The 22,690-nt window shown below is 34.9% G+C and overlaps 1 protein-coding gene across 1 annotated transcript in view; it reads left to right on the top strand.

Moving 5' to 3' along the window:
- COL24A1 (collagen type XXIV alpha 1 chain) overlaps positions 1-22,690 on the top strand; it is a 414,236-nt gene that overhangs the window by 233,101 nt on the left and 158,445 nt on the right. The window contains exons 27-30 of the mRNA XM_027615241.2: positions 16,574-16,627; positions 19,433-19,486; positions 20,890-20,943; positions 22,284-22,337. Of these exons, the coding sequence (XP_027471042.2) occupies positions 16,574-16,627; positions 19,433-19,486; positions 20,890-20,943; positions 22,284-22,337 (216 nt within the window). The remainder of the gene's footprint in view (positions 1-16,573; positions 16,628-19,432; positions 19,487-20,889; positions 20,944-22,283; positions 22,338-22,690) is intronic.

Here is a 22,690-nt window from a genome sequence, read left to right as displayed (position 1 = left end):
AATGAATCTGCCATATGTGTTTCTGCTTCATTACTGTTTTATTATTAATAAAAAAACACTAAATTTGAGTGTGATTTCTTCAAATAAAAAAGCAGATTAAACTAGCAGATGTGTTGTGTTGCTAATATGTACTGATTTTGTGTACCAAGCGTTAGCATAATGAATTAATTTGCATATATATGTAGACCACATGTACGTCCAAAGTACTCTACTGCAATTCATCTTTTTTTTTTTTTTTTTTTTTTTTACCTCAACAAACACTTAAGAATCTTATCAGGAAGTATTTTCCAAGAACAAAGAAATCGGCTTTTTATGTGCACAAGTTCATTGGAAACATTTTTCTGAACATTATATATGTATTTTTGAAGTTCTGCTCTGAGTCAAAGGATTTCCATATATTAATTTTTAGTGAATTTTTCTTTCATTACTTTGGGAAAAGTTCTAAGGAATGTCATTAGACTTGTATTTCCCATTAGGTTGAGATATTTTGCATTTGCATTCTATCTTCTGTTTATGAAACATCTCTTTTTTTTCATCAATTCGGCAAAACAGCCTGAGGGGGACCATTGCAGCATTTTTGTTCATAAAGATACATGTCTAATAGTCCCCTTTTGACCATAGGAAAAATAATTAAGTGAAATCATAATTTTATTTTAACCATAAATACAGCCAGCTTTGTATCTTATAGAAAACTTTTATAACTATATAACCTTTCTATGTTTATGTCTAAGATCATAGCTTCTGAGATGTAAGTCTTCTACACTCAGTTTTTTGAGGGTTTTTTCTTTCTTGATTAATGAGTTTTGGAAAAATTCTCTGTCAAAATCTGTGTTTCTGTGGTGTGTTGATTATATCATTAGCAATAAAATCAATTTAGTCACTGAAATCTGGAAAGACCTAGATGACACAAGCTCCTCCCAAAATGCTAGGGGGATGGGACATAGTAGATTATAAGGGGGGAAATGAGTCTGTAGAAGCCTTAAGAATATAGATTATAAGAATTTTTCAACCTGACTATTAAAACCTCCTACAATATATCTTTTACCTATCCTTATAGTTGTTATTTCTCACACTTCCCAATTTACTAGGCCAAACTGGGCATTCAGTGTTCCTAAAAGGAACCCACTTATTTATGCCTTTGTTCAGATTATTTCTGTAACCTCTAAAGGCCTTCATTTTCCCACTCCCATTGTCTTCCTAGCATCAACTCTCAAGACCCCTCTCAAGTCATCTGCTCTATCATAAAGTCTTTTCTGGTATCCCTGCCCAAAATTAGATTCAATCTCTTTCTTTGTTAAGCCTTTCAGTACTCTATCTATACACTATCATGGTCCTTAGCTTATTTTGCTTTATATCACAGTCACTTTTTTATTTGAGTTATCTATACAGAAAACTGCCTCCCACAGCAATGAACACAGACCTAATACATTTTGCATTGACAGTAGTATATGTTTTATATGATGGAACTGAAATAAATTAAGAATGAAAGGTAATTTTTCTAATTTATTTGCTACTGGCTGTACCTTAAGAGGACTTTCGTGTGCTTGAGCAAAGTCTGAAAGTATGACATATTCTTGTGAGACAATCTGAATAAGGTAGGACATTTCAATGGGAAGGGCAGCATGAGAATAAAATATATGGAGGCATGAAATATCTGCAATGTTTGCAAAACTATATTATAAGCAGTTCAGAGTAGCTGGAGGGAGGTAAGACATAAGTGGTCACAGCTCACCTGGCTCTTATTACTTACTTATAATGTCCTTCCTGTCTTTTCTGGCTCACAAATACCTACTGTTCTTCCACAAGTCAGCTCAAGCATCACCTCCTCTAAACCTTGATTGCTTTATCCTCTATACCTTATACATGCTTCTATCATCATTTACTGCTCTTACTTATTTACATGGCTTTCTAGTACTAGATTAAGTTCTTTAAAGACCAGGGTTTGTGAAGCACAGCCTAAATATGAAGTGTAACATATATTTAAGAAATAAATAATAGATAAAGGTAAATCCAAAAGATTTGTCTGATCTGTAGTTTCCTTTAAAGTTAAAAATTGTACCTCAGACTCATTGGATTCAAATTTACTCCTCACCCCTCCTCCCAAACCCATTCAAACCCCTCTTCACAGCATTTTCTTTTTCTTTTTCTTGAGGTCTTCTACTTCTTTATATTATCAAAGATCATTTAAAGTGTCTAGTAATAAAATTTTCTATTATATCAGTTCATTTTTTAAGCTTTATTGAGGTGTAATCAACAAATAACATTGTAAGATATTTAAAGTGTAAAATGTGATGGTTTAATATACATATACATTGCAAAAGAACGCCCCCATAGAGTTACTTAACACATCTATTACCTTACATATTTACCTTTTATGTGTATGTGAAACATTTAAGTTCTACTTTCTTAGAAAATTTCAATTTTACAATACATTGTTACAGTTGGTAACAATGTATTGTACAGTGATATACATTAGGTCCTCAGGCCTTATTCATCTTATAACTGTGCTATATATCACATTTTCTTTATCCATTCATACACTGAAAGACATTTCAGTTGTTTCTATACATTGCCTATTGTAAATAATGCTGTTATGAACATGGGAGTACAGACATCTCTTCATAATAATTCATTTCCTTTGGATATATACTGAGAAGTAGAATTGCTAGGTCATTGGTAGTTCTATTTTCAATTTCTTCAAGAGCCTCCATACTGTTTTCCATAGGATTGTACAAGTTTCTATTCCCATCAACACCATAAAAGTGTTCCCCTTTCTTTACATCCTTGTTAACATTTATTATCTTTTGTCTTTTTGATAGTAGCCATTCTAACAGGTGGGAGGTGGTATCTCATTGTGGCTGAGATTTGTATTTCCCTGATAATTAGCACTGATGAGCACCTTTATGTACCAGAAGGCTGTTTGTATGTCTTCTTTGGGAAAATGTCTATTCAAATTCTTTGCCCATTTTATTATTTTTTAAATTTATTTTTTATACTTTTAAAGATTTTATTTTAGAGATAGAGGGAGAGTGGGGGAGGAGCAGAGGGAAAGGAACAAGCAGGCTCTACACTGAGCACAGAGCCCAATGCAGGGCTCAGTCCCATGACCCTGAGATCATGACCTGAGCCAAAATCAAGAGTTGGATGCTTAACCAGCTGAGCCACCCATACGCCCCTTTGCCCATTTTAAAATTGGATTATTTATTTATTTATTGCTATTGATTTGTATGAGTTCCTTGTATATTTTGGATATTAACCCCTTATCAGATATGTGGTTAGCAAGTATTTTCTCCCATTCTATTTTTCATTTTGTTGATGCTTACCTTTGCTATGAAGAAACTTTTTAGTTCAATGTGGTCCTGTTTGTTTATTTTTGCTTTTGTTGCCTTTGCTTTTGCTGCGAAGTCTAAAAAAATATTGCCAGGACCAATGTCAAGGACCGATCCTCTCTATGTATTCTCTTCTAGGAGTTTTATGGTTTCAGGTCTTATATTTAAGTCTTTAATCCATTTTGAGTTGATTTTTGTGTATAAGGTAAGGGTTCAGTTTCATTCTTTGCCTTTCCAACAATACATTAAAAAAATTACCACAATCAAGTGGGATTTATTCCCAGGATGCAAGGGTGGTTCAATATTTGCAAATCAATCAGTGTGATACATCACCTTAACAAGAGAATGGATAAAAACCATATGATCATTTCAGTAGATGCAAAACAAGCATTTGACAAAGTACAACATCCATTCATGATAGAAACCTTTAACAGAGTAGGTTTAGAGGAAACATACTTCAACATATTAAAGGTTATATGTGAAAAACTCACAGTGAACCTCATACTCAATGAGGATAAACTGAGAGCTTTTTTCCTAAGATAAAGAACAAGACAAGGATGTCCACTCTCACCACTTTTATTCAACATAGTCCTGGAAGTCGTAGCCATAGCAATCAGAAAACAAAAAGAAATAAAAGGCATCCAAATCAGCAAGGAAGAAGTAAAACTTTCGCTATTTGCAGATGACATGACACTATATATAGAAAACTCTAAAATTCCACAAAAAACTAATAAAACTGATAAATGAATTCAGTAATATTGCAGGATACAAAATCAATGTATGGAACTCTGTTGCACTTCTGTACACTAATGATGTAGCAGAAAAAAAATTAAGAAAACAATCTCATTTACAATTGCACCAAAAATAATAAAATCCCTAAGTTAGATTTTAACCAATGAGGTGAAAGACCTATACTCTGAAAAAATAAAATATTGATAAAAGTAATTGAAGACAACACTAACAAATGGAAATGTATTCCATGCTGGTGGATTAGAAGAACAATATTGTTAAAATGTCTATACTACCCAAAGCAATCTACAGATTTAATGCAATCCCTATCAAAATACTACCAGCATTTTTCACAGAACTAGAACAGATAATCCTACAATTTCTCTAGAGCTACAAAAGACCCTGAATAGTCAAAGCAATCTTGAAAAGAAAAACAAAATTGGAGGTGTCACAATCCCAGATTTCAAGATATACTACAAAGCTGTATTAATCAAAACAGTATGATACTGGCATGAAAACAGACACATAGATCAATGAAAGAGAATAGAAAACCCAGAAATAAAACCGTGATTATATGGTCAATAATCTTTGACAAAGGAGGCAAGAGTATACATCAGGTAAAAGACAGTCTCTTCAACAAATGGTGTTGAGAAAACTGGACAGCTACTTGCAAAAGGATTAAACTGGACCACTTTCTTATACTATACACAAAAATAAACTCAAAATGGATTAAAGACTTAAATATGAAACCTGAAACCATTAAAATCCTAAAAGAGAACATAAGCAGTAATTTCTCTGATATCAGCCATAGCAGAGATGTATCTCTGAGGCAAGGGAAACAAGAGCAGAAATAAACTATTGAGGCTACATCAAAGTAAAAAGCTTCTGCACAACAAAGGAAACAAACTAAAAGACAACCTACTGACTGGGAGAAGATATTTGCAAATGACATATCTGATAAAGTTAGTATCAAAAATATATAAAGAACTTACACAACTCAACACCAAAAAAAAAAAAAAAAACAACAATCCAGTTTAAAAATGGGCAGAAGACACGAACAGACGTTTCTCCAAAGAAGATAATACATAGCCAACAGACACATGGAAAGATGCTCAACATCACTCATCATCAGGGAAATGCAAATCAAAACTACAATGAGGTATCACCTATCAGAATGGCTGTCAGAATGGCTAAAATAAAAAACACAAGAAACAACAGGTGTTGGCAAGGATGGGAGAAAAAGGAACCTCAAGCACTTTTGGTGGAAATGCAGTCTGGTGAAGCCACTGTAGAAAACAGTATGGATGTTCCTCCAAAATTAGAAATAGAATTATCATACTGTCCAGTAGTTGCACTACTGGATGTTTATCCAAAGAATACAAAAACACTAATTCAAAAAGATATATGCACCCTACATTTATTGAAGCAGTATCTACAATAGCCAAATTATGGAAACTGCCCATGTGTCCATGGATAGATGAATGGATAAAGAAGAAGTGGTATATATATAATGGAATATTATTCAGCCATAAAAAGAATGAAATTTTGTCATTTGCAATAACATAGCTGGATCCAGAAGGTATAATGCTAAGTGAAATAGGTCAGAGAAAAACAAATACCATAAGATTTTAGTCATATGTGGAATTTAAGAAACAAAACAAACAAAGAAAAAAGAGAAAGTGAAAAACAGACTTTTAACTATAGAGAACAAACTGATGTTTACCAGAGGGGAAATGGGTGGGGTTATGGGTGAAATAAATGAAGGGAATTAAGAGTACACTTGTGATGAGCACTGAGTAATGTATAGAATTGTTGAATCACTCTATTATATACCTGAAACTAATGTAACACAATATGTTAACTATACTGAAATTCAAAAAAAAAAAAAAAATTCAGCATCCAAATTAGGCTATGCATTCATTTTACAGGTATTTACTCAGTACTTGCTCTATGCTAGGGAAGGTGCTAGACAATGAGATTAGTTGAGATGAACATCAAGACGAACAGAACACAGGCCACTCTCAGAGTTTATACAAGTTAGAAGCTTTTTTTTTAAAGTGGAAAAAATATGCTGTAATTATAAGCACATACTCTTTTCTGTGAATGATCTTGCTAGTTTATTCAAGTTTTAGGAAGAGCTTACAGTTCAAATGTTTTTCAACACAAGTATCACAGCAGGAATAAGAATTCCTCTTATTTCTCATCCAGCTTATTTTTTTAATCAATAATTTAAGAAGTTCAACCAAGATTAAGGGTAGCCCTGTGTTGATACTCACTTTATCACCTTAGATTTATTGTCATGAGACTCATTCAGAAGAGCAGAATAATGTGAACAGCAGATGCCAGGCAATTTAGTGCAGGGAGGACAGCACCAGTTGCCTTTCTATTCTCAAGCTTCTTATAACATACATGTGAGTAAAAGCATCTGTTGAGTAGACATTCCAGGCATATTCTTTTAATTATTGCCAGACCTTCCTGAGGCAAAACTTCATTCTGAACTTTTATTTCATGACTACATGTATGATTCAAGGAAGTAAGAGTCAAGTAGTTGTTAGGGAAATGTCAGAAACTGAAATCCCTGTTTGGATACTGAGCAGACCGTTGAGTTACATATTTTAGAAAACCTGTATATCCAAATGCCAACAGTCTGAAGTGGAGGAAGTGTTGCCACAATAAACTATTGTCCAGTCAGGAACCTCTGAAATAATGAAATGCTCGTCTGTATTTTAAATTTAGCTGACTGTATAAGTTTTCTGCATTATTTTTTAATATCTGGCATGTATTCTATTCTCAAATGCTTGTTGACTAAGTGAATGAATGAATTTATTTTAGGGCACTTCTATACTTTTTAAAGTGTTCATGAATGCAGGTTTGCTAAATAATTGGCTTTTCTTTAGTAAGTCACGAGTGTTTATGATATAGATAGCTTATCTTCAATTTTCAGAAATTTTAAATTAATAAAGCTAATTGGGCATATTCTTGGTTTCAAAGACAGTGGATAACACAGATGAGTAATCACTGTTTTTATTTACTTATACTACATTATTCCAGAGAAAAAAGTAAGAGAGCTATTTCCTGTATTTAGTAACAGGTATGATTTATCATAATCATTATGCTACATGGTGTGCTCATTTGTTTTATTTAAATTTGTAGGCACTAGATATTGGTATAGTGAAAGTGTCTGTATATAATATAAGTGTACCTTACTTGAAAGAGAAGTAGGGTTAAAGAATTTTTTGTGAAGTATGTCAAATATTCTGGAAAACAAATTACAGTAAGCTATAATTTTTTGCTGCCAGAGTGTCCTCAGTCTTTGGCAAGCTTGAAAAGTTTCATCCCTGATCTATCAAGAAAAGATTTATCACTTCGTACAAAGGGAAAGGGATGAAATCTCACTCCAGATGCTATCTCAGAGAGTCTCCCTCAGGTTGCATTTGGGATATATTCCAAATGCTATTTTCTTATACTTTGGACCTGCAAGTCAATCCCCAGAAACCATATATATGTAAGGAACAATTTCCTTTTAGTAAAAAGGATAAAGCATTTATCCTAACATAGTTTATCCTAACAATGATAACAGTCATTACCCAGGCATTAAAAGTATGCTGTCGATGTGTACCTTAGTAGCTACACTAAGTATGACAGTTATATCTTGCCAAGGGGAATATGTAAAAAAGGAATCTGCCTTTACTAATTCAGACTCCTCTTAGTGATACCCAGTCTTTTCACAAGTGAAGATCATTTTTACAGACCAACAAATGGGAGTCCTGCTTTTCTGTATTTAGTGTACCCTCAATACCTATGTATGGACTCACTGACACTTTGTAATAATTCCATGGCCCTCTGTAGATTGAGGCTCCCATTTAGGGAGAAACTGTGAACACAAGTGGGATATTCCAGAAGCAGACTGCTGAGATAGAATTTTGCTGCAGGGTGTTGATTAGAAAGTAACACTTGAGGAAAAAGGAAGAGGAAACTGGGTTGAATAGATAGAGAAGTCAAATTGATACAGGCCATACTTAAATCTTAACCATCCCTACAGGAAGCTCTGAATCCTTTATAAATCCTTTATAAACCCATTCATGCTGGGCTGAATGGCTGGGCTTTTATACTCCAACTCAAGCACCCATAGTATATGGGTCACCCTGGGGTGTGCATTGGTTAGGAAGGCCCTCTGAAGGTGAAGACATGAAGTTGATGACAGCTTAGGCAACATATTCTTCCTTGGTGATATATCTTGGTGGCCCATCTTGATGTTCACAACTGTTTACTCCTTGTGTTGCTTGGGTTGACTTCATACCCCTTCAGGGAGTTGCTCCTCTTTCTGGTAGATTCTCTTCCTGAGGGAAAACTTAGAAAATGAATTAGTAGTACAAATTATAGCCCCTAACACTGCAGCTAGCTTTAGGACCACAAATGATAGCAATCTTCTCCCTCTGATGATCAGGCTGAATTAACTGCACCACAATGGTGACTCTTCCTTGCTTTCTGGTGCCCAGATACAGAGAACTTGAAGTGCTCCAAGGGCAGCCATAGGATATAGATCAATGTGTCACCTAATGAAAATATGTCCCCTTTGGGGACCAAGGCCTCTATTCTGGCAGAGCTTACATTTTGGGGGGATGGGAAGCAGAATTAATCCCACTTACTATCACTCCCAACATCTTGTTGGGAGTGATAGTAAGTGGGATTAATTCTGCTTCCACCCCTTGGTTCCAAGACCAGGGACTATTTCCTACTGGAGATCCAGTACCATATAACTGTCTTTGATTTGATGTGTATACTTTTTTATCCTATAGGTGGTGCTTTATCGTTAAAAAGTATCACCTCCGGGTGGTGCCCCAGCGTGGCACAGTCAGTTAAGCAGCTGCCTTCGGCTCTGGTCATGATCTCAGGGTCCTGGGATCCAGCCCCGCACTGGAATCCCTGCTCAGCAGGGAGCCTGCTTCTCTTTCTGCCTCTGCTGCTCCTCCTACTTGTGCGCTCTCGCACTCTCTCTCTCAAATGAATAAATAAAATCTTTAAAAAGAAAAAAAAAAGTATCACCTCCTAGCTGGCACTTTAATGGCTCCTTTAGCAGGCTATTCCAATGCTCCATCAGGTTGGAAGCTTCTTGTTTTCATATTGATATAACTACTAAATCCCATGAACCTAGGTCCATTTTCACAACTTATTTGCTGTAAAATGGGTACTGTGTTCTGACACGATGTTTTTGGGATCTTGTATGATAGATTAGACACTTTGTAAGCTATCAGTTACTGCTGCTTAATTCAGGCCTGAAGATAAGAAAGAAACCCATTCCCAGAGTATGTTATTTCTGTTAGAATAAATCTTTGGCCTTTCCAGGCATGAATTTGCCCCCAAGGGGCTGGTTGTTTTCCTCAAAGAATGGCACCATTTCATGGGCACAGTCTTGTTCTCTGTTATTTGCAGCAGCAGTAATTAATTCAGCCTTGTTAAATAAGAACCCATGATGTCAGGCCCATGCATACCTTCCACCTCTCCCACCATGCCCATTTCATTCATATGACCATCATCCAGCACTGAGATGACTAATGACCAAGACTTGCTGATGTCAAATTTCTGAATCATTCTGTATACTTCCAGGCAGTCTTCCAGGTTTGACCTTCTCTGGTAGGCATTAATGTTTGATACAAAATCTTTGCTCTTTGTGTCGAATGTACCCACCTGTGCTATGGGCCTCATTTTCAAACCTTGTTCCCAGTCTTAAAATCTTCTTCCTTTCACATGCCTAAACAACCAGCTGGGTCACTCACAGATGCCCACTAGTCTGTACATATTCTAACCTGAAGCCACTTCTCCTTCCCAGAAAGTGGACGGTCTGGTGCACTGCCAGAAATTCTGCTCATTGGAAATGTTCCCTTTCCATTGCCTTTTAAGACACTCCTGAGTGAAGCTATAATACAGCTTCCATCCATTTTCAGTTTGCAACTATGTAGTAAGTGTCTTAGTTCAGGCTGCTATAATGAAACACCATAGTCTGGGTAGCTTAAACAACAAACATGTTGTTGGACAGATCCATTGGTTGATTTGGGGCCCACTTCCTGATTTGCCGATGGCTGCCTTTTCACTGTATCCACACATGGTAGACAGAGAAAGGGCTAGCTCTCTTCCTCTTCTTATAAGGACATTAACCCCATCATGGGAGTTCCACTCTCACCACCTATTTACCTCCCCAAAACCCTACCTCCAAATACCATCGCATTGGATATTTAACATGGGAATTTTGAGAGGACACAAATAGCCAGTCCATAGCACTAAGCCTACCAATCCATAAACCAAGTTTGGACTTTTCTTCTCAAGCAGCTGGTCATAAGAGATCTCCCAGATAGCCAAAGTTGTCTGATGAAAAAGAGGTCCTAGTTGGGGGTCTAGACTACTTGTTCGTTCAGTTTGCCTATATCTCTGTCCTGCTCATATTCCATGCCAGATTGTACTGGAACTGCTCTCCTTACGTCTGACACAACTCAGCTTATGATAGATCCAGATGCATGGTCATTTGGTGTCCATGGTTAAGTGCTCAGTATCTATTAGAGCCTAGTAGCACACTAAAATTTGATTTTCCAAAACACATGTAAATCTCTGCTGCAAATGGCATGGCCTTGTTACAAAATCCAAGGAGCCTTTTGTGTTGTTCCTATCAAGTCTTGCTGTAAGCTCTATATGGCTTCCTTTCCCACCTCTGATGTTTCTAAAAAATATAGGGTCTGCCCGGTTATATGGCCCAAGGGGCAGAGCTGCTTATCTCATAGCTTAAATCCACTGCAGGAGTTTGCACAATCTCTTGAGGTCCTTGCCAGGGTGTTAAATCCTATATCTTTGATAAGTGTTCCCAAATTAATAAACTCTCATATCTAAGTTATGTTATATTTATGTTTTTTTAGATTATGTTATGTCTCCCTTGATTAAGTACCTCTAAAATCATGTTCCCACATACTGTCCCAATTCCTACCAGTATATGCTGGCTAGATCTTTCATTCCTTTGGGGTATAGTCTCTTCCTCCTGTGTCAGACATAGCAAGCTCCCAGATGGGTTATGCTGTGACTTAACCCTACTTCTTGACATAATGGCCAAAAGAGGATGTATGGACAAATCCTAATTGGGACACATGTTTTCTTAAAGGAGAAAGTGCTAGCATTAATGAGAGGTAGACCACATTTGTAAGCTCATAGAGTCTGGTGGTTCAAAATCTTTAGGGACCTCTATCCAGGTGTCTTCATGACAAGTGTCAGGGTCCCAATTTTTCCCCAATGAAGACCCTGGCCTTGCTTTAACAGAGTTGTCTTGGTTAGACATTTAACCTTCCCTGGAGTTTGATCACTCTGTTAAATCCTGGGCTTTTGCCCAGTTTCTCTGTCCTTCCACTGGAGGAAATGAGAGTCCAAACAATCCTTTAGGGAGCTCTGGGGCATATATGGCCCAACAGAGCAATCCCATATTAGGCAAAAATGGACATGCCTTTATACTCTCATTTTAGGTGGTCTTTGCACGTAGGCCTCACTGCTGAAGCATCTCTGCTGGTGATGTGGGCAGCTCATCTATGTTTCCACCACTACTGCTCCATCTAATTTGTCGACTCATTCACTCAACATGTATTTAGTAATTATGTTCTATATTCCAGGAAGTATGCCAGGTATAAGGGATATAGTATCAGATAAGACATTATCCTTGCTTTATAGAACATGCAGACTAAGGAACTTGAGGTTACATCTTCCTGAATGGTAAAGGATGAGGCACAATGAGCTGAAGTTGCTTAGTCCAAGGCACACTGTCAAACAAATATATCCTTAGCTTATAGATTTCATTTGAAAATAGGGGTGAAGTGATCCAAAGGTTAGCCTTGTAGGAACAATGATGTATTTCCAAATAAACAGAAAAGGTCCATTCATGTTTGTCAAGTCATAAAATTAACCCTAAATGAAAAGTTCTGAAGAAACATTATGGACAAAAATAAATAAATAGACAATATCCTCCTTTTGTTTGTTTGTTTGTTTAAGATTTTATGTATTTATTTGAGAGAGAAAGAGCGTGCTCAAGCATGGGGAAGAACAGAGGGAGAGGGACAACCAGACAATGTGCTGAGTGCAAGGCCAACACAGAGCTTGATCTCATGACCCTGAGATCATGACTTGAGCTGAAATCAAGAGTCATGCTTAACTGACTGAGCCACCCAGGCACCCTGACAGTATCCTCCTTTTGACAGTACACTTTCTTTATATAGTCAATTCCATAAGTTTTCTTTTTTTCATCCTGCTTTCTAAATGTTATTGTTCTTGGCCTTTCCTTTTCTCAGGACACGTACTCTCTGGTGATGCATCTACTCTTTACTGTCTTTTTGTTGATGGTTCACATATATCTTTCCTTAGCTCTAGACCTGTATACTCAATTGTGTTGCAAATATTCCTACCAAAATGTCCAATGTATATCTTGTATTCATCTTATCTAAATATGAATTTCTCTTTCTTACCCACATAGATTACACACACTTTATTTCCACTTTTCTATGTCTTCCCCGTATCTATCTAGACTGACAACAGTCTGTATTTTTAGTATCTTCAACAAATATGTGAAGGTATGAGATCTTTAGGTGGAGAACTAAATAATAGATATGGAAGTATATTTTCCCATGTAGTGCTTAAAGTGGTCATTTTCTCATGTCTGGCCAATCTTCTGTTTCTTTGACCCTCAAAATTTTATACTAGATTGAATCATGTAAAATTACCAATGTTTAAGGTAAAAAGAAAAGCCAAATATCAGCAATTTCATCTAGTACAACCAAATACTACTTTTATTGTGGTAAGATGACTTCTAAAATTTTTATTTTTAAAGACAGTAAATATTATAACACTAATAAATACAAACATTGAAGTTAATATGTTTCTAACATGAAACAGAGCTACGTCCTAGAGAATTCGCCTTATAATATTCCATTTTCGAGAGAATTTAAAGAGCTTTGGTGTCTTAGATTTTTTTTTATCTTGTAACTGCAGTTGTTTCTGCACCGAAAAGAAAATTTGAAACAATACAGATAGATTCTAAACCACAGTTAAAGCAGAGTTGTCAAGTCTAAGAACTTTATATAAAAAATTTTTTAAACATTTTAGTTCCAACTAGGAAATATTCTAATTTTACATTAGTCTTTAGTGAATAAGAAAGATGTGGTTACTTTAAAAAAATAGAACTAGTGTATTTTAGAGTTTTTACTGACTTTTAAAAAAAATAATGCTTTTCAGTTCTAACAAGTGATTTATTATACATAAGGCTTTTTGGCCTTCTGAATTTCTGCTTTAGCCAATGAAATCTATAAATAGACTATTACATATCCTATTTTATAAAAAGTGAAATGTTTTCAGTTATTGTAGAGTTGTCCAGCTCTTAACACACAGCATGTTTTGGCTCTAGGCTTTGTCATTTTCCTTAATGTGTGTTAGACATAGAATCAGTGTTTTAAAACTTTTTAAATGAAAATTCTTGGTCAAAAAAGTACAAATTGCTGATTATTCTTATAAATGAAGGCTATAGCTTCAATGACTGCTTTGTAGTTCCCCAAGAGAAATGGTTTGGGCTCCGTGGGCCCTACAGACTCTGTCACAACTGCTCAGGTCCACCTTTGTGGAGCAAAGACAGCCATAGAGAATAGGTAAACAAGTGGGCATTGCTGTGTCTCGGTGAAACTTACTTACAAAAACAGGTAGCCAGCCTTTGGGGTCACAGTTTGCCGACTACCACTTTATCCCATACTCTGTAGACTTTATCTTCTTGTAATATTTTTGCTATCTACTTTGTATTTTAGTTATTAGTTATTTCTAAATTGACTAGTAGAGTGTTTTATACCTGGTAGCTAATCAGTAACTAATGAAATAAGAATAAAATTTTATACATTTTACCTTTGGGAAAATGTACATCATTCCAACAACATTAATTTAGAATTTTCTCCAGAAGTGTGTAACTTGACAATAGATATAAGAAACTGAAGAAAACTGTTGGGAGGAATCAGAGTCTTAATACATTGTTTATGCTCCCCTAATTTAAGTTTCATTAAAGATTCCCTGTGGGCAAAGATGTAAGCCTCTGAACTGCCTGTTTTCCAATGAGAACCTATCTTCCAAGTATGGCCTTTTGATAGACTTCCCCTCCTAATACTCAAATCCGGACTGACAACCTCAAGTGCCCTATTGGAAGCAGGCAGGTAGTATAGAGTAGTGAAATGGGTCAGGTATAAGACACAAGAGCAATTGGTATGGGCTGTGGTGACCTAAAGAATGCATCTAGGTAGCAACTGCTGCTTAGATCCATCCAGATTTGCCTTTGAAAATGCTTGCCTATGCTTGCTAGGTCATCTGAAACTAACAATCTTCTTAAACTTTATATATAAAAATCTCTGCATTTTTAAATCTTAGTACCTAATTCAGTTTCTATTAATTAGTAAGCAAGTGCTGTGAGCTAAGCCAAATAGTTCTGTAGGTGACATTGTTCTGGCACACATAGTCAATATTGGTGTAAGTCAAATGGGCCTACTCCATACCTAGATTATATATGTTAGGAAAAGAGTTTTTCCCCCAGATCAATGTTAGTCTGTGTTCAGTTTCTGCTATTTTGTTTACTGTCTCACAAAGAGTTATATTTCATTGTTCTTCTCAAATTTGATTAACTGACCATTGATCATTGTTTCAGAGTGGAAGTGTTAATTCTCTTAAAATCAATAATCATAGAAATATATTAGATCACTTCCAACTGGATATAACCATTAACATTAGCATAGTGTTTGTGAATATAGATCTGTGCTGTCCAATAGAGATATAAGGCCAGTCACAAATGTCATTTAACATTTTTCAGTAGTCATATTTACAAAGGTAGAAAGATGCAAATGAAATTGCTTTTGGTAACATTTTATTTAAACCAATATATCCAAAACATTATCATTTTAATATGTAATCAATTTAAACAATGATTTGATTTTTTCATTCTTTTTGTAGTGTCTTCAAAATCTGATGTCTTTACATTTACATGTCAGTTTTGACCAGCTACATTTCAAGTGCTCAATAGCCACTTAAACTCATCCACACTACTTAAAGGCATCCACCTCAGCAAGCTGTTTAACTCATCTGCCTTGTCTGTAAGGGCATTAGGATAATATTACCAAATATGGCTGTTGTGAGGATTAAATTAGACACACAGGAAGTACATAGTGTATGTCAGTGTATCCATGATGAGTAGATAGATAGATAGGTAGGTAGGTAGGTAGGTATGTAGGTAGAGAGGTAGGTAGGTAGAGAGGTAGGTAGGTAGAGTGCTAGGTAGGTAGAGTGCTAGGTAGGTAGAGTGAGAGAGAGATTGATAAGGATAATGATAAAAATATATGTGGACATAATCATGCCCCATGCAAAAACTTCAATTAGCTTCAACATAGCAAATAATTTTTTTTTTTTATGATTTAGGTGCCTTCTATATGCTAACTTATATTATCATATAATAATCTATTTAAGCACAGTATAGCTATTGAAAAAGAAAATGCTTCATACATCTTGAAACAATAGCAGAAAAGGGCTTCATAACTGAAGACATGAGAAAGATTATGTTGTTGTTATAAAGCTTGGTCTATGTTATTTTGTTTTCTATACAGCTTGAAGTAAAACCCATAAAGACAAGGTAGATGAACACTGAGCCTTGTTCACTCTGAAACAGTGTTACTGATTGCCTTCTTTCATTTCTTTCAGTGCACTAAATTCATCCTTTACTCAAGTTGTTTACTCTGTCTAGAACACACTTCCTCTTTTCTTCTCTTGGCCAACTGGCCTCTTCTTATTCTTCAGCTTTCAGATTAGATGTCCCACCTGAGGTTTACCCTGACCATCTCTCCATAGGTCTTCTCTTTTACTCTCTACCTTGTTATCACAGTTGTTTACTATATTAGCCAATGTGATGATTTGTAATTATTACTTTTTAATTTAGTTCTTTTCAGTCTCTGTATAAGACTTTTTGTGTTGTGAGAGCAGGGCTTGGGTTTGCCTTACTTGCTAACAAAATCTCTGCAAAGCAATGTAGGACCAGCACAGAGCAGGCACCAAATATTTCTTGAGTGACAATGAATTAATGAATGGATGTGTGCTAGTATTAGGGATTTTCAAAGAAGTCACAGGAATGACTTCTTAAGCTGGTGTATCCACATCAAGAAGCTACGAAAACGACAGTTCTTTATAACATCCACTGGATTATAAGTTGTACAAGGATGGGAACTGTTTGGATATGAAACTAAGTGCCTACCAGCTCAGCCTGACACATATTAGACATTCATATATATTGTTGATTGAATGAATAGATTACTTTTTGATGTGAAGTCATAGGCTGGACATCTATACTAGGAGGAATTTTACTCTAAGATAAAATTTAGGATGAGTTAAAAATAAACATGGATTAAGGTGATTTAAAACCAAGATGCTGTAATAGCAATGCAGTAAAAATGTATATTTTCTGTTATATTTTTTTCTAAAAGGGACCTGTTGGTTTACCTGGAGAAGTTGGGACTACTGGAAGCATTGGTGAAAAGGTAATGTCTTTCATTTTTTTTTTTTAATAGTAAGAATTCTAGGCTGAACTTAAATGAGGGACATTCATATGGTATTTTATGTTAATTAGAAATCACTTATAACTTAAAATGCATCATCTGTCTTGAATATCTTAAATATATGGAAATATAGCTAATAGGTTATATGTTTCTAATTTTTAAAGGGCGGATTACTCTTTAAGTTGTGATGATGTGGTCTGAAGAAAAAAGGTGAAACTGATGGTTTAGATTTATGACTAGACCATTTTTAAATATACTTTATCAGAGCAAGCCTCCTAAAGGAAGCAGTTTTGAAAGGGATTAAGTTATCACTTTACCTGATCCAAGTCTCAGTCACAATCTCTTGCTTTCCACTTGGAATCCAGTATGCAATTATTCATGGATATTCCTGGATATTGTAATGGAAATTGTAATTTGCTTAAAGATTACCTAGAAATCATTACCTTGGGAGTGATTTTCCACGTTTAGTTTCAAATTTAGGAAAGTCTTTTTAAAAAAATAAAAAGTAATTCTTTACTTGAAACCACCAAGGGCATTTTAAATTGTTTTTATGGAATCTTATAATGGGCTTGTAGACAATAAACCAAAACTTTGGGTCTTTGACTAAAACCTGATTTGCTAGATATAAATTGTAAGCATGAGAGTCTTGTGCAATTACTACATAAGGCTACCCTGTGAGTAATTAAGTAGAGCCGGGATTAGAAGTAAATTAGATAATATTCCAGTTATTGCCATCTGAAAATTTTAGTTTAAGTCAAAGTCAACATGTCTAAAATTTATCACTATTTTCCCACATTTAAACTGGTCTCTTCCCAATAATCTCATGTCTATTAGTATGCCTTATACCTATCTCAATTCTTCCAGTCTTCCAGAATAAATAGAGTGAAATCCATATCTGCTTTCCTTTTTCCTCCATTCTCTATGCCTAATCTTTTAGCAGGAGTTAGAGTTTTTTTCTATGTAATTCATCTTTTCTAATAGTCAATCCAAAGCCCTCCCCACCCCCCCAAGACATACTCTTATCAGTTTATGTTAAATTTACCCCATCATATTTCTATCCTCTAATCCATCCTACGTACTACAGCAGAGGACTAATTTTGATGGGTCATGATCAAATATTAGCCTGGTGATGGGTATTGAGGAGGGCACGTTCTGCATGGAGCACTGGGTGTTATGAACAAACAATGAATCATGGAACACTGCACCAAAAACTAATGATGTAATATATGGTGATTAACATAACAATAAAAAAAATTAAAAAAACAAACAAACAAAAACAAACAAACAAAAAACCATCATTGACTCCATACTGTTGACCCTATTAACCCCTCTACTTTGCTGTCAAAGTACTACATAATTTTGGCTTAATCAGTTCATCCAACAAATTTTCTTTTTTTTTTTTTTTTAAAGATTTTCTTTATTTATTCATGAGAGACAGAGGGAGAGAGAGAGAGAAGCAGGCTCCCAAGGAGCAGGAAGCCCGATGCGGGACTCGATCCCAGGACCCTGGGATCATGACCCGAGCTGAAGGCAGATGCTTAACCATCTGAGCCACCCAGGCGCCCCATCCAACAAATTTTCTAGTATTCTCCAATATAAACCTTTCTCTCTCCACTGTCTCATATACTACATACTTGTTCCTATTCCTGTTCTTACTGGTTTTTTTTGTTTGTTTGTTTGTTTGTTTAGCTTAGAGTATCCTCTCTCATTCCCTCTACTTATTCAAAAACAAACTGTAGGACTCAAATTCTCATCTCCTCCATAAAGTCTTGCCAGATTCCTCTAATCCTTCCTGATTTCTTTCCTTCCCGGACTTAGAATAAGCACCACACAGTTTACAATTTAATTGTCTTCTAATTGATTGACCTTTGTTAACGGCGTGTTTCCAAATACTTGAGAGTTTGTTAATGTCATGTCTCCAAATACTTGAGACTAAGTCAATTTCTGTTATAGCTCTCCAACTCTCAGTACATCGAAAGTGCTTAATATATACTTACTGATTTTTTATTAAGAATATAACAAATAGGGACGCCTGGGTGGCTCAGTCGGTTAGGTGTCTGCCGTCGGCTCAGGTCATGATCCCAGGGTCCTGGGATCGAGTCCTGCATCAGACTCGCTGCTCGGTGGGGAGCCTGCTTCTCTCTCTTCCTCTCCCCCTTCCTGTACTCGCTCTCTCGCTCTCTCTCTCTCTCTCTGACAAATAAATAAATAAAATCTTTAAAAAAATTTTAAAAAAGAACAATATAACAAATATAAAATGAGCTCAGTTAAAAAAAATTAGATTTGTGATTGTTTTTATTCTGACTTAGTTTCTTCTGTGCAAGGTCAAATGTTCTACACTAAGATTATGGCAATCCTGGGAATTTTAATGTGAATCAACTTAATTCTTTTAATCTGCTATGGCATATTTAATTATCTTAATTATATTTAATTGTGGTAGACTACAGAAATAAAATTTTGTTCAATGGTTATAGGAATTAGTTAATTCTTATAATATGTTTTGATACTTTTACTATCCTATTTCATATGCCTCAAAATGATAAGCATTTCTACTTATAAAAATACTTTTAGTACTTTATCCCTTGAAATATATTTTGAGGATTTTTATTGTATTAGAAGTCTAGCAACTTTAAGGTAAAAACACAAAATTTGTAAATTAAAAAGTATTGGCAGTTAGGATGAGATATGCATGTAAGTTATGATTCTGACAATTTTCCTGTCGAGGCTTAGCTCAGTCATGACTGATTAACATGCCTTAATGTTTTTCTTGTTTCTTTGTTTTAAAAGGGAGAACGTGGAAGTCCAGGTCCACTAGGTCCCCAGGGGGAAAAGGGTGTTATGGTAAGAGCCAGTGATTTGAAATATATGTTTCCAAAGAACATCATAATTCTAGAGGTGAAATTGCCTTGAATGGAATTTAGTAAATGAAAATGTCTATTTTACGATGTATTTCCTTTAGAATTTTCCTTCCTTTAAACAGTTTACCTTTCACGTGCTGATCGGCACTGCAAAGCATGAAAATCAGATGACTTGGTCAAATGAGTTAATAGTTTTAAGAGAAGAATTAAACCACCATAAATTAACTGAAATGGATGAAAAAGAAAATTCAGTTAGGATTCTACTTTTGTAGCTTATAATTTCACAAACTGAGGGTTCTAGAGGGGAGGGGGATGGGGGATGGGTTAACCTGGTGATGGGTATTAAAGAGGGCACGTACTGAACGGAGCACTGGGTGTTATACGCAAACAATGAATCATGGAACACTACATCAGAAACTAATTGATGTAATGTATGGTGATTAACATAACATAATAATAAAAAAATATATATATAGCTTATAGTTTCTATGGCACATACCATCACTGCCACTCTTCCATGAGTTTGTGGTCCTGATGTAATTCTTTGATAATATGTGAAACATCAGAATCCAGAATTCATCTTACTCTCTTGCATCTTTAAGGTAGTAATAGATGACAAATATTATGTATAGATTATATTTTTTTAGTTTATTAAATAGTTTCTAAACATGATAGGAACTAGTACAAAAAATATCAATAAAAGAATCTTGCTTTCAGAAAATATATCGTAATAGATCTGGTGGCATATAATACTGTCTACAAATTTATTTTACCTAAGTTATTCTTTAGTTTTAACTTCTGTATTATCAGCAAAGCACTGTAAGATTTCATTTTTAGCTATGTCCAGGTGCTGTAAACTAAGAAATTTAATATACCCATTAGGTTAATCAATTTCAGGAATTACTACCTACTAAGACATTCTCTAAATTAGTATTAATGCCATAAAGGGTGTGTTCCTTCTAAAATTTAACAGGCTGTAGAGTATTTGTACACATTCACATTCCTTAATTATAGAATTCTCTGGCCTCTGACAATGAAATGGCTTCATAATCTATATAATATAACATATATCTATTCATGGCATAACAAAACCTACAGAAAGATAAGATGAATATTCTCTTCTCAATAGGTCATAATATGTGATTCTGTTTAGCCAATTTCTTTTCTAGGCAGAGTTACTAATAAAAGTACATACAGCTTCTGTGTAATCATGTCTTATTTCTAACTCTAGTACATTTCCCATGGCCTTTTATATCTTGGATAGGAAAGAGAGATCTTATTTACATTATCACTTTTATTACTATTTATAATTTACTGGTTTGTCTTCAATGAAAATAATCAGATATGATAGAGACTTCATGTCTTTCATATTTTTACTCCTTATAGGGATATCCAGGTCCTCCTGGGGATCCAGGACCCATTGGTCCACTGGGATTACCTGTAAGTAAAGACTTTATATTCCCTCCTAGAATGTCTATTTAAAATTTAAATCTATGATTTTGGTTATACTATACTTTTTGTTCTTATGCAAAATAAGTAATGTATAACCTGATGAAGGCTACTTCTCTCCTCAATGTAAAACACTCTAGAATATTTCATGGTATCTTAAACTTCCTCACCTCTACTTGCTTTATCATGTACTTTTAATAATCAGTACAATTTTGTAGCCTAAAACAAAAAGAAATTTAAACTTTCTTTTGAAAAACCACATATAAGAAAACAGAGTCAGCAATCAAGCGTACATGTGAGCTTGGATAAACAAATCACAACTAAGTCACAGCATATTTTTCTTAGAAATTTGCAAATATTCTCAAACAGCCAGATAAAAGTCAGAGAAAATGTATCTTTATTGACCAAAACTTGAGTTTTAAAAATACTCCATTTATTATATAGAGAAAGATAACAAAATCTTGCCTCTAAAGAAATAAAGCTTGCTTATCAAAATTTGTCCATTATTATCAACTTAAATATGAAAAAGATAAGCCTTAATAATCCCCTAAACAGAACTATTATCAGAAATGGTTTAAAAAAAAAAAAAGAAAGAAACGGTTTATGCTGTTTTGGGAAGCTTTTGTTTTGAAGATAGGCCTGACTTTCCAGTACATAGATAGCCATGTTATTGACCTCTAAAATTAGGAAGACGGATGTAGATTGGTACAGTTGCCAGTCTTTTTATTCACAGAAGATAATAAATAAATCTAAGATCCTATGAACGTTCACTGTTTTTATCTACCTAATGTCATATAGATAAATAAATTTTGTTTTCTAATTCTTTATTAAAGACTATCAAGTATAAAAATTCATTGTAACTGACTTAGTAATAAGTAACAACTTAATCTTCATTACATCTATTTGTGGCATATTTGGGGTATTTTGTGACTTTTTCATCATAACAGGAAAAAATCTATTTTTATGTGATGGGATTATCATAAATGTCTAGAATAATGAGAAAGAAATCTTGCAGCAATAGCCAATCGCTTTTTTGATGGACCAAGCTGATTAGACTAGTCAGACTGGCCAAATAGGTGTCGCTTTCCACTGTGAATCCATGTGTTCCTCCTGAAAACTAGTTGGAATACTGGGAGAGGGAAGAATAGCAGAATAATGGGGAAAGAAATTATGGCGTTTATTTCATAAATAAAGCATATTTTAAAGGAGATTAATCAATTTTATTTTAAGAATTCCCAAGGAGAATTACATGTCATAAGAAAGGTTATAATTCCTATTTTGCTAATGTTCCTGTGAATTCTGTAACTAATTTTTAAATTTTTAATGTGTAGGGTCATGTGGGGGCAAGAGGACCACCTGGGAGTCAAGGTCCTAAGGGACAAAGAGTAAGTTATCTAACGCAGGAAGTAATCTAATACCTTAACCTCAAAAAAATGACTTTATAAATACTGATGTGTTCAGCAAAAATAGTTCTATGTCTTCTAGATGGTGCTTGGATATTGTTGGTTTTTTCCTTGTTTTCATTATATTAGATGAACTACCTACCTACATTAATTGAAGGGTGACTCATTATCATTTGTACTCATAAAACCATACTTTTCCATTTTATGTTTTACAAATTTTACTAATTCATATAGAATTCTTCTTTCACATTCTCAACTTCCAGTTCCATTCTTTGGGAGAACTGTAAAGGTGAAGATGTTTAAATTAACTGTTTTTCTACTCACGAGAGACTTAC

Source organism: Zalophus californianus, chromosome 4 (assembly GCF_009762305.2).
Source record: "Zalophus californianus isolate mZalCal1 chromosome 4, mZalCal1.pri.v2, whole genome shotgun sequence".
Lineage (NCBI taxonomy): Eukaryota > Metazoa > Chordata > Mammalia > Carnivora > Otariidae > Zalophus > Zalophus californianus.
Note: the sequence above shows the minus strand (reverse complement) of the source record. Positions and strands in the feature narration are given on the sequence as shown.